Raw genomic sequence first — 12,261 nt, 5'->3', positions numbered from 1 at the left:
AGGGTTGGTTTTTTTTTTACTCAAAACGCCTTACTATATATACATGGTCCTTTTTTTCGGCTAAAAACGCCTTACTATTCATGGTCGTTTGTTTCGGCTAAAAACACCTTACTTTACATGGTCGTTTTTTTTCGGCTAAAAACGCCTTACTATACATGGTCGTTTTTTTCGTCTAAAAATGCATTACTGTACATGGTTGTTTTTTTCGGCTAAAAATTTCGTCCAAAAATGCCTTACTATATATACATGGTCGTTTTTTTTCGGCTAAAAACGCCTTACTATACATGGTCGTTTTTTTCCGCTAAAAACGCCTTACTATACATGGTTGTTTTTTTCGGCTAAAAACGCCTTAGTATACATGGTCGTTTTTTTCGTCCAAAAACACCTTACTATACATGGTCATGATTTTTAGCTAAAAACGGCTGACTTTTTCGGTGAAAAACGCCTTACTATACATGGTCCTTTTTTTCGGCTAAAAGCGCCTTACTATACATGATTGTTTTTTTCAGTTAAGAACGCCTTACTACACATGGTCATGATTTTTGGCTAAAAACGGCTGACTATATACATGGTCTTTTTTTTTCGGCTAAAAACGCCTTACTATACATGGTCTTTTTTTTCGGCTAAAAACGCCTTACTATACAGGGTTGTTTTTTTTCGTTGAAAAACGCCTTACTATACATGGTCGTTTTTTTTCGGGTTAAAACGCTTTACTATACATGGTCGTTATTTTCGGGTTAAAACACCTTACTACACATGGTCGTTTTTTTCCGCTAAAAACTTCTTCCTATACATGGTTGTTTTTTTCCGAGTTAAAATGCCTTACTATACATGGTCATTTTTTTTCGGCTAAAAACGAAAAAAATACTATATATGGTCGTTTTTTTCAGCTAAAAACGCCTTCCTACACATGGTCTTTTTTTTCCATCTAAAAACGCCTTACTATACTTGGTCGTTTTATTTCGGCTAAAAACGCCTTACTACACACGGTTGGTTTTTTTTCGGCTAAAAACGCCTTATTGTACATGGTCGTGGCCAGACGTGGGCCACTGCAGGACCGTCATTCATTGAGGTCTGTGGGCCGAGTGTACGCACCGTGTCTGCCCCAGAGCTGAGCCAGACCAATTTTGCTGACTGGGTTGTTAGCATCAGTGACTGACACTTTTTGAGGTAACGCGAACATAACTGGTCATTTCAGAGCTAATCCTAACGAGTGTAAATGATTGATCATTACAACAGTAATGTTTGCATGACTGGCCATTTTATAATGAATGCTCGCATCCTAATTTGACTACAGCAGTAGGCCTAGCATGTTAACACGACTGGTCCTTTTAGAGGTAATGTGACATGTCATTATAATGCAAACAAGTTCAAGTGACTGGTCATTAGAGATGGAAATCGCACATCAGGAATGGTCACTACAGTTACAATAACTCTGGCATGCTAACATGACTGATCGTTACAGAGCTGATGCTAACATGAAGTAACTGGTTGTTGCCCAGTGCTTAGCATGCATGCTAGTATGGTATTCTAACATGACTGGTCGCGACAGAGCTAACGCAACTCACCAATGACCTGCGAGGGAGCGGCTGGGGGGCGGGGCCTCGGCTCGTGTTCTCAAAGCTTTGCAAGCGTTGACTGGCTGAAGAGCCGTTGGGGGAGGGTCTTCTGGTGTGATGTGATTGGGAGGTGCTTGTGTCACTGTCCGCCCTGCGATAGGCTGAAATGTAAATGTTAGGAAGTCGTTAAAATGACAAGTCCTTATTTGGGCGTGTGTGGACAGGAAGTACCTCTTTCTGGATGTTCTGTCAATGAGCTGAGAGCAGAAGAACTGAATGCACAGGGACAAACAAATTGGTCATTACAGAAGTCATTCTCGTACCCTGATATGATTGGTCGCTTCAGAGATAATGCTAGAAGCCGAATAGACAAACATGATGAGGTTAAAGGGACTAGTCATGACCAAATCAGCAGCACCAACAAGTAAAAGTGACTATGAGGTAAGGTTACCATGCTAACATGACTGACCATTTTAGGCGACTGCTAACAGGACCGGTTGCCTCACAGTAGCATCCTATTTTGACTGGTTGTTCGAGAGTTAACATTATAATCCGAACACGATTGGTCACTTCAGAGCCAATGCTAACCTGACGGGTCAACACAAAATAAGCGCAAACAAGTTCAAGTTGTTTCAGAGTTATTTGCTAGCATGCTATTATGAACTGTCGATCCGGAGCTGAATTATGATTTCAACATGAACGGATGTTTGGGAACGAATGCTAGCATGCTAACCACTAAGGTGAGCACAAATGAGATGCTGAGACGTGAAAAGTTGCTGCACGAATGCTATTGAAAAGGCGAACAGTCTTTACAGCCAATCAGAGGCCTCTTTTCATACTCCCGCATACTTCTTAAAGGATGACTCTGCACCACTGTAGATCCTCGTGTGACTGGATGGCACTCCATAATCTGTATACACACACACACACACACACAGGTGACGTTATCATCTTTCACGACCTCATTAATGACATCAGGTCTTACCGTGGTTACTGGACTCAGAGCAGCTCCTTTTGTGCCGAGCGGCGGCGACAGGCGTCCGTTTCCTGTTTCCTGCCAGGGGGAAGAAGACTTCGTCTTCCTCATCTTCTTTCTCTGCCTCCTCACCCGGGGGAGGAGGAGGAGGAGGAGGAACGTTGGGAGCTAAAGGGACCAGAGGCAATGCAGGTAAGTTTGTTTTCTCGTGAATGGCGCGTGTGACTCGTCATTGTTGTTTTCGCTGCTCACAAAAAAGCTAGCGATGACACTCGTCATGTCAAATGACTCAACGTTTTTTCTCTCTTCACATCGACAGCCACCGATGACCCCCCCCTTGTGAATGGTGCATTGCGACTTTTGTCTTCTCTGCTCAGAACCAATGGTGAGCCTTGATGTTTTCCTCTTCTCTTAAAATGCCTCAGTATTTGTTTTTTCTTCTCACAAATATTCAGGACTCATTTCGCTTTCTCATGAACAGCCGCTTGCTCATGACAACAAATGAATCACGACTCACCAATTTCTTTTTTTTTCGTCCCATAAGCAGAAACCTTTTGTGGGGGGGGGTTTTCTCACAACGTACGCCGTGCCTCACCTTTGACCCTGGGAGGCAACGGTGGCGCAGGCGAGGAGGGGGGCGGCGGCGGCGGACTCTGCCCCCGGGCGGGGGGCCGGCCGTGGTTCTCCACGGCCATGGCCAGCCGTCGGCCCACGCTGAGCAGCCCCCCGCCGGGCCCCCCCGATGAGGCCGGCGGGCACGTGACGGAGGCGGAGGAGGCCAGGCCAAAGTTGAAAGGTCGCGAGGGGAAGGAAAAGGAAGAAGAGGAGCGCTCCTTCTTAACAGGACCGTTCTGAGAGGGGGAAAAAATTGAAAGGAAAATTTAAATTGATAGAATTAGTTGTTTTTTTTTTTTTGTCAAACATTTAATTTTGTTGTTACCACCCATGTGACTTATATTAGTAAAATAATTTGTACAGCTTTATCATAAAAGCCTATGCTATGTCAAATACAGAAATACATTTGATGACAAATACAAACATAGAACAAACCCCCCACACACGAAAAAAAAAAATTCCCATTGCATCGGTTGCCACGGTTACCTTGTCCTCAAAATCATCGTCGCTGTCGTAAACGTCATCGTGGCGAAGTCGCCACTTGTACTCCACGTGAACGTGATGGTCCAAATGGTCCGACTGGGCCTGCTGCAGCTTTGCGCACGAGCACACGCGTCAGCGTGCAGTCGCGCAAAGAAGCCAAGGCGACAAACTCACCAGCGCCTCACAGTGGCCGTGCTTCAACCTGCGGCTCATGTCCAACGCCGTCTCGCCCAACTCGTTCTCTGGACCACCGCGGGACAGAAACGCGCTTATACACACACTTAGCCTTTTTTACTGAGTGTGTGTGTGTGTGCGCACGCCTCTTACTGATGTGCGTGTTGGCTCGGGCCTTCAGCAGAAGTTTGACGCAGTCACTCTTGTTGTGCAAGCAGCTGTAGTGTAACGGCGTGTTTCCGCACGCTGTTTGCACGTCCACGCTCGGCCTAAAGACAAACACACACACACGAACACTTGTTATTGGTGTGCTGTTGTTCACGTGTTGTTGCCCGTGTGCTGTTGGTGGCGTGTTTGTGTAGTTTTTATATGTTGTTAGTTGAGTGTGCCGCGTCGTGTTGTTGGTGTGGTGACGTGCGCGTGCATCCACTGACGAGTTCTGCGCCAGGAAGTGCAGGATGTGCAGACTGGTCCTGTCAGCCAACAAGACGGCCAGGTGGAGGGCCGTCTCCCCTTTCTCCTGTTGCCGTGGAAACATCAGTCGCTTTCAAAATCAGTCACATCCAAACCCTCCGTTTCAAACCTAAACTAGAAACCTTAATTCTTTTTAAAGACTCAATCCAGGCTCAAAAATGCTTCCATAAACCCAAGATTTGAAACCCTAATTTGAACCCATAGCTGCAATTTAAAAGCAGAGCCCTAGTTTGAAAATCGACTTGGAAACTCTCTCTCATTGGAAACCCTAAACTGAGTTTCAACCCTAATTTGTCACCCAACCCATAGTTTCAACTCAAATTTGAAACCATAACCCTCGTTCTAAACCCACATTTGAAAACCCTTGCTGAAATCCCCATTTTGAAACCCTAAAGTCTGAAACCCTAATTACTTTCAAATGACCCTAAACTTCTTTTGAAGCACGACCTAGAGACCCTAACCCAAAATTAAAACCTTACTTTGGAACCCTAATCCTCGTTTGAAACCCTAAATGGCAACCCTAACCGGACTTTGAAACCCGAACCATAGTTTCAAAACCTAACTCGCTCAAACCGCTAATTTGAAAGACAAACAAAAACCAAATTTAAAATGTTATTCCTTGCTCAAAGCCCGAATTTAAAAGCTGTACACTGCCTGGAAAGCCTCATGTGAAACCCAAACCCTGGCTCAGTCACCCAAATTTGAAACTCTAGCGCTGGTTCGCAACCCTACCGCTAACCTGAAACCCGAACGTGCATGGTTGACGTGCGTGCCCAACCTGTACGTGGGTGTGCAGCGCGTGTGCAAGCGGCGTGCGTTGCGCGTGCAGCTGAATGAGGGCGAAGACGTCGCAGTTGCTGGTGGCCTCCTGCAGGAGGCGCAGTGCCGCCGCCGAGCCGGGACCGCGCCGCGCGAACTGCGCCGCCTGATACTTGCCCTGGATGAACTCCTTTCGTTCCGCCCTGAAACACGCTCACGCACACACGCGGACACACGCACACACACACACACACACACACACACACACACACACACACACACACACACACAGCCAGCGAGATGTTTTGAGTTCATGCACGTTCTGCACGAGGGCTTGGCCCCAAAAACGAGTGGGCGTGAGATGCTTCCTTTCTTCCATCCTTTTGGATTTCTTTTCCAACTTTAGCCATTATTTCCTTCCTTTCAAACCACCTTTACGTTATTGTCCTTCCTCGCTACCTCGCTTCCCTTTCTTCCTTCCCTCCCTACATTCTTCCTTCCTTCATGCATTCTTCAATCCCTCCTACTTTCTTTCTGTACCTCCACCCTCCCTTCTTTCCTTCTCCTTCTTTCCAACGTTTCCTTGCGTCCATCCTTTATTGTTTTCCTTTGTGCCTTCATCCTTCCTTTCTCCCTTCTTACCCGCTGACCTGGCCTCCTTCCGCCCCTCCTCCGTTCTAGCCCTCTTCCCTTCCCCTGTTCTTCCATCCATCCTTCGTGCCTTCCTCCTTGCTTGCTTCTTAACTCGCGACCTTTCTTTCTTCAAACCCTCCTCCTTCCTTCCCTACTCGCACCCTTCCTTCCTGTTTACCTTTTTCCCTCCCTTTCATCTTCTGTCATGACATCCATCTGGCCTTCCTTTCATGCCGACATCCTTCTTTGCTCCTTTTCTTCCATTTCTTTCTTTAACCTCGAATCCTGCCACTTTGTAGCAGTTCCTTCCTTTACCCTTTTTCACCTTCCATCCTTCAAACCCTCCTCCTTTTGTTTTTTACTCTCTTCCTCCTCCCTCCCTCCTTTCTCCTGACCTACCATCCATTCTTTCTTCCTTGCTTTCCTCTCTTTCTCCCACCCTTTGTCCTTCACTGCAGCCCTCCCTCTCTTCTTTGCGTCCTTCCAATCCGCCTTCCTTTTTTCCTGTTTTCCTTTCCTTTCCTTCATTCTTTCCAGCTATCCTGACTGCCTTCCATCCACTCTTCCTTCCTTTCTGTCCTTCTCCCCCATTTCCTCCCTCCCCTCGTCCTTTGCTTTTTCCGCCGTCCTTCCAAACCGGCCTCCTCTCTTCCTTCCTTCCTTCCCTCCCTCCTCACGCGGATGAATGCAAAATGGGGCCTTGTGACGTCGTCTGCGTATCCCGTTTCTGCGCGTGCGCATACTGACATGTGGCTGTGTTGCGACGGCTTCATGGAGGGACTCAGCAGGTTTGCCTCCAGGATCTCGTTGAAGCCGCTGTTGCCGACGTTGCGGGCCAACTGACAAGAAGAGCAATTGGGAGTGATGTCACCGGGCGAACGGTTGAAAAGGGTTAAGTTGAGTTTGCGTTTTGGTACCAGCAGGTCGGAAGTTCCGAGGCTGTCCAGGCTGAGCGAATGAATGCGCGACACGTGGACGCCCATCTCCCGGTGCACGCCCGAGCACTCGATGCACGTCAGGATGCCGAGGTTGGTCGACACCCAGCCCGGCTCTGTGCGGCGCACGCACACACAATTGTTATTTTGTGTTCATCTACCAGGATATTGGTTGCAAGAGAAACGGTAATCGTGTTGGTAAAGTGAGAGGCGGCGTTTTGCGCCCGCGCCCACCGGGAGCGCCGCAGTCGCAGCAGCAGTGGTTTCCCGGCATGCGTCGGATGTCGTCCGTGATGGATCGCGTCAGCTCCTCCAGGCCGCTCTCGCCGCCTCCCTTGCGGACGCCGTCCAACGCCGCCGTCAGAGCTTCCTGCTTGCTGTTGCTCAGCACCGAGATCCAGCTACGAGCACGAAGGCGCGCGCATTCCACAGTCGGCACAAAAGCAGACGGCGATGGTGAGCGAGTGCGCCGGCTTGCGACGTCACAGATTTCATACTTCAATGTCTGATACGTAAATACTCATGGAATAAATCATCTCGACCAAACTTTTTTTGTTTTTTGTTTTTTTTTCTGTTGAGACGCTAATGCTTTTACTCAAGTCACGTTTTCAGCGACTGTGTACAAGACTGGACTCACGCGACACACTCGGCTTCATCCTCAGCCAGGAAGTGGTAAGTGCGATTATCTGCTGGCCAAAAAAAAAAAAACCCAACAACAAACCCCCCCCGCAATGATATTACAATACAATACACATATATATACTGTACAGTATATATACTGTATATATAATGTATATGGTTGCGCATGCATGCATGAGTGTGTCATACGAGAGATGAGGTCGAAGCACTTCCTGTCCTCCACGCTGGGTTTGACCTGGCAAGTGAGCAGGTTCAGCCTGGTGGGGGCTTTGTTGGGCTACACACACACACACACACACACACACACACACACACACACGCACACACACACACACACACACACACACACACACACACACACACACACACACACCACTATCGTTCAATCACAACTTGATTCCATCACAACAACACAATGACAGCAGCCCCCCCCCCCTCACAAACAGTTGTGAGCTCACCGTAGCGTGTGCGATGGTCAGGTAGCAGTTATGAACCCAACATTTCCTCTTCTGCCACATTTTCCTCAACCTGAAAATACAACACACACACACACACACACACGCACACACACAGACAGTCTTAAGGGGTTATACATTGTCATGGGTTAGTCTTGTGGATACCGGTGTGTTGTATACAATTTTGTGGTGTCGTCTCACAGTCACACGCACGTGTACACAATATTGTTGAATAGTCGCGCATCATCACACAGAGTTACGTCGTAGTGGATAAAATGTTTTTGAACACCGTGATGTTGCCTGTGTGTGTGTGTGTGTGTGTGTGTGTGTGTGTGTTACCCATCACTCTTCTTGTAGAGGAATCCCGTCCTCTCCGTTCCGTATTGTTTATCTCCCAGCAGCTGATGCATGCTGTACACAGGCTTTGGTAAACTATCCTGATGGAACACACACAAACACATTTACACACATCAGTGTTACCGTGGGAACGGCTGTGAGCGCGTGCGCATGCATGTGTGTTTGTGCATCTCACCTGCTCAGTGTGCACGACAGGCCTGAGTTGATCTCTGAGGGACACGAGTTGACGTTTCTCCTCCTCCTGCCGCTGCTTCACCTGCACACGTAAACGGACGCACGCGTGCGCGCAAGAGGCACGCCCGCACATATTTTTCAGAGACTCGCACTGGCGGCAAAAAGTGAACTGTACTGCATTCATCCCAGCAGAATAAAAAATAAATAAATATAAAAGCGGCATTTTTTAATTTCAAATTACTGAAATAAAATAGAACAACAGGTCAAAGACATTAAATAAAAAAACAAAATGAATACATTAAAAAAGATCAAATATGAGAAACAAAAATAATAAAAATCTAATTTAATAAGCAAAACAATCAAATAAAAACAAAATAAAACATTATAAACCGAATATAAAATAAATACAATAAAATGAATGAAAAAATGAAAATGTAATAAAATAACACATTAAATAAAACATTAAAGAAAATAAATACAGTATGTCTAAAATAAGATAAAATGAATCACAACGAAATAATAAAACTAGCCTCAAAAAAAGTAAAGAGTCTAAATTAAACTTTAAAAAATAGCAAATAAGATCATGTCAAACAAAACCTAAATTACAAGAAACAAAAATCAAGAACACGGACGAGGAGGCAAGCGAGCGCAAGATGGCTTTGCTGCTTTACCGAGGTGAGGACGCCATTCAACTCGTCCATGTATTGCTTCAGCCTGTGCGTGGTTGACACGCACTCCTGCAGGAAACTACACACACACACATAAAGACACACGCACGCAGTGTGTCAATACAAGCCCCGACTCCCTGTGCAAGCGTATGTTTTGTTTTCGTGTGCGTGTACTTGTTGTGGCTGTGAAAATGTTTGATGAGGTTCTGCAGCAGGTCCACTCCTCTCTTGGTCTTGATCTCGTTCACCTTGATCAGATACTGAAGCACACGCACGTTGCCCACATGTGAGGAGGCGACGGCGGCGGAGAAGGAGGAGGAAAAAAAAGGCGCCCTCGTACCAACCTCGCACATGCTGAGTTGGAAGGTCCGCCTCTCCTTCTCCAGCTCCTCGGCGATCTCGCCGCCGCTCACCTCGCTCCTCACCATCCCGTACTGACGCGCCAACTCGCGCTTCTCCTTCTCCACCTGCTTGCTACACACACAAAAAACACGATTTGTTGGGGAAGTGTCAAGCATGGGAGATTTGCTTCTTTTTTACCTACGGTGTAAAAATGATATAGAAGGTGTAAAAACAAAACAACAAAAAAGGTGACATTGATATATACGGCGACAATGTTAGTTTAGCATAAAAAAAGCAAGCAGCCAGTCAAGCTATGTGGCAAAGAAAGCGATACAGAAAACAGGCTGTGTGATGGATAAAAGCCACGCCTCCTATAAAGTGGACAGAGTGAATTTATATTGTCTGAAAAGTAAGGCTAGGCTGTTGTTAGCTTAAAAAGCTAACCCTGTGATACTAACGTGAGGCCTAGTTAGCATCATGGTTCGGCTAGGCTGCTGGTTGTGACACATTTTGTTCTGCCGCATGAATGCTAAGTTAGCATCTGAGCATTTTGATTTGTCATTTGGGAGTTTTTGCATTGCGATCACGCCTCACTTACAATCGGCTCTCGTAGTCTCTCCACGCTCTGTCGAAAGGCTTCTTCAGATCCTGTGCAAAAAAAAAAAAAAAACACAGAAGAGTCAAAATGTTGTGCCGGAACACAGAATAAAAACAAATAGGACAGCGCCTCCAATGGCCATGTCAGTATTTGATTAATAATAATTTCAATTTCTCACCCCCTTCACCTCCCGCAGGTCGCCTTTCACCAGGGAATCCAGGAAGAAGTTGACGTTGTGCAACATGCTCTTTAACTACACACACACACACACACACACACACACACACACACACACACACACACAACAGACTTTTGAATTTAAGGTTAAATGGTCAAACAACATATGAAGATATTCTTCATCCTCTGCGAAGAATGACTTCGATTACAGCGACTCACTGACCAGCAGTACAATTGAAGAAGAAATCTATTCTTCTTTGTATGTGTCTGCGTGACTGTATTAAACAACAGTGCCTCCTGTTGGTCAACAAGTTGGCAAGTGCAGTGAACGAACGGAACTGACAACCTTTTTATTTTGCCGGTGGATTTGTGATGATGAAAAGGGGCTAAACGGCGGCGTGTCTTTCCAGGTGGAAATGTGGAGAGCGGCGCCACCCACCAGGTTCTTCAGAGGTGACACCAGCTCCTTGGAGAAGTCGGCCATGCGGCAGAAGGCGGAGCCCACCTCTGCCTCGCCGTTGGAGTGACAGTTAATGGACAGCTTCTCCATGGAAACGATGTACTGCTCCAGGTGGGACACGTGCTCTGCTTCACACACACCACCTGAGTCACGAGTGCGCGCAACTGTGTGTGTGTGTGTGTGTGTGTGTGTGTGTGGGTGGGTGTATATACCTTGTCCAGATGTGTATTTGGCTTTGGCTGCTTTTTTCATCTTCTGAAGCAACAATCGGTCGCTGTCCAGAGCCTCCAAAAAAAAAAAAAAACAGAGAAATGCAAACAAACAGTTATTTGGATTTACTGATGAAAAATTCATGTGTCATTTCGATGAGCATTCAAATGACTTCCCGTCCACCACCGCCAGTCGTGCACCAATTGACAAACTGCTGACAGGGCGATCTGGCAGCTTTGTTGGAACAATACCGAGCTGCATGGCCGCCGTCGACGCTCAAAGTCAACGTGTCGAGTCACGCGTGTTACAAATCAACAACGTTTAAGTGTCAGTGGATTCCGCCGCTTTTTTGATATACGTTTGTTTTGTGATTGATGGAACCCAAATATCAATCAATGATTTACTTTATTGGTCAGAACGTGGCTTACAGATTCTTACTTATCTTCACAGTGCTGGTGTCAAGATTTTTTTCAATAAAATGAGAGGTTCATCCGGTGATTTATGACGCCAAAATGCCGTTCACAACAAATAAAAGATTTTACGGCTGAGCCACACTGTGATTGACAGTTTGTTGCTTTCCTCATGGCAGTTTTATGACACTTTTTTAATACATATGGAGGGTTATCCTCTGATTTGTGAGCCCAACTGTCAATAATAGTAAGTAAGGAATTGGTTAAATTAACACCGTCACAACTTGAACACTTTTCCACTGCTATGAGAGGTTAATCCTGTGATTAAGTGTCAATCACAATAAATATTTGCTTCAAAATCCCAAATTGTCATGAACAGTTTATTGGGTTATTAAGCTGCTTTCAAGACATTTTTTAAAATATGGTGAAACACTCATTCTGTAAAATATGGTCCCCAGGTGTAAAATATGAAGGTGTGGCTACAATTAGATTGACAGCTTACTAGCACACTAATGTTGATATCAAGACTTCAACTTGTAAATTATTTATGCCATAATTTATTGCTTTGAATGAATAGAATTGAACGAACTGCTTTGAAGTGTTGGCCAGACTATGCGTGACAGCCGACTAGAGTGCTAATGGTGGTCTAAAGACTTATATAACTAATTCGTATTGTCCAATAATAAAATAATTATTATTTTAATAATCAAAACATGACCAGCTAAATAAATGTGAACAAAGGCAGATCTTTTGTAAAAGGCCACATCTGCCATCATTGCAACTGTATCTACTATTGCATGCCAAACTGGCATAACTGGCGAATGACGTCAAGGTATTGCAACGATGTTGTCTCATAGCAACGGGAGGATGCAACATTAATGATGGCATTGTAAACAGGGCGAGGTGGTGTGTGTGTGTGTGTGTGTGTGTGTGTGTGTGCGTGCGTGCGTGTGTCATTAGCGAGCCCGTTCATCTCCGCCGGCGATACTTTCCCGAGCGAGCGAGCGGCGTACTGACCTCCTCCAGCAGGTGCACGGTGCTACGGCATTCGTTCATCTTGGACGAGAAGGACGAGGTGGTGGGCGAGCTCCAGTCCTCCAGGACCTCCCCCACGAACTCGGACACGGAAACGAACGCCTCCGGCATGCTCGGCGGCGTAATTG

The 12,261-nt window shown here is 46.1% G+C and overlaps 1 protein-coding gene across 8 annotated transcripts in view; it reads right to left on the bottom strand.

Annotated features, from left to right (window-relative positions):
- Positions 1-12,258, bottom strand: part of unm_sa1614 (un-named sa1614) — an 18,767-nt gene extending 6,509 nt beyond the window's left edge. For 2 of the 8 annotated variants that reach the window (XM_086118533.1, XM_086118535.1), the window contains exons 1-26: positions 12,116-12,258; positions 10,691-10,763; positions 10,458-10,603; positions 10,020-10,094; positions 9,842-9,891; positions 9,246-9,375; positions 9,076-9,161; positions 8,905-8,980; positions 8,235-8,315; positions 8,042-8,139; positions 7,706-7,775; positions 7,437-7,524; positions 7,246-7,294; positions 6,843-7,009; positions 6,591-6,724; positions 6,421-6,512; positions 5,060-5,243; positions 4,242-4,327; positions 3,961-4,076; positions 3,808-3,875; positions 3,637-3,744; positions 3,131-3,386; positions 2,545-2,703; positions 2,409-2,469; positions 1,791-1,831; positions 1,569-1,720 (exon numbers count right to left, since the gene is read on the bottom strand). In XM_086118533.1, the coding sequence (XP_085974659.1) occupies positions 1,569-1,720; positions 1,791-1,831; positions 2,409-2,469; positions 2,545-2,703; positions 3,131-3,386; positions 3,637-3,744; positions 3,808-3,875; positions 3,961-4,076; positions 4,242-4,327; positions 5,060-5,243; positions 6,421-6,512; positions 6,591-6,724; positions 6,843-7,009; positions 7,246-7,294; positions 7,437-7,524; positions 7,706-7,775; positions 8,042-8,139; positions 8,235-8,315; positions 8,905-8,980; positions 9,076-9,161; positions 9,246-9,375; positions 9,842-9,891; positions 10,020-10,094; positions 10,458-10,603; positions 10,691-10,763; positions 12,116-12,244 (2,775 nt within the window). In that variant the 5' untranslated portion in view covers positions 12,245-12,258. Of the gene's footprint in view, positions 1-1,568; positions 1,721-1,790; positions 1,832-2,408; positions 2,470-2,544; positions 2,704-3,130; positions 3,387-3,636; positions 3,745-3,807; positions 3,876-3,960; positions 4,328-5,059; positions 5,244-6,420; positions 6,513-6,590; positions 6,725-6,842; positions 7,010-7,245; positions 7,298-7,436; positions 7,525-7,705; positions 7,776-8,041; positions 8,140-8,234; positions 8,316-8,904; positions 8,981-9,075; positions 9,162-9,245; positions 9,376-9,841; positions 9,892-10,019; positions 10,095-10,457; positions 10,604-10,690; positions 10,764-12,115 lie in introns of all 8 variants that reach the window. The other 6 variants (XM_086118528.1, XM_086118531.1, XM_086118532.1 and 3 more) reach the window with 5 other exon arrangements.
- Between the last annotated feature and the right edge of the window lie 3 nt (positions 12,259-12,261).

The sequence above is a fragment of the Hippocampus guttulatus genome, chromosome 8 (assembly GCF_054856545.1).
Source record: "Hippocampus guttulatus isolate MCC_2025c chromosome 8, RoL_Hgut_1.0, whole genome shotgun sequence".
Classification (NCBI taxonomy): Eukaryota; Metazoa; Chordata; class Actinopteri; order Syngnathiformes; family Syngnathidae; genus Hippocampus; species Hippocampus guttulatus.
The sequence above is the reverse complement of the archived record's forward strand: the minus strand, read 5'-3'. Positions and strand labels throughout refer to the sequence as shown.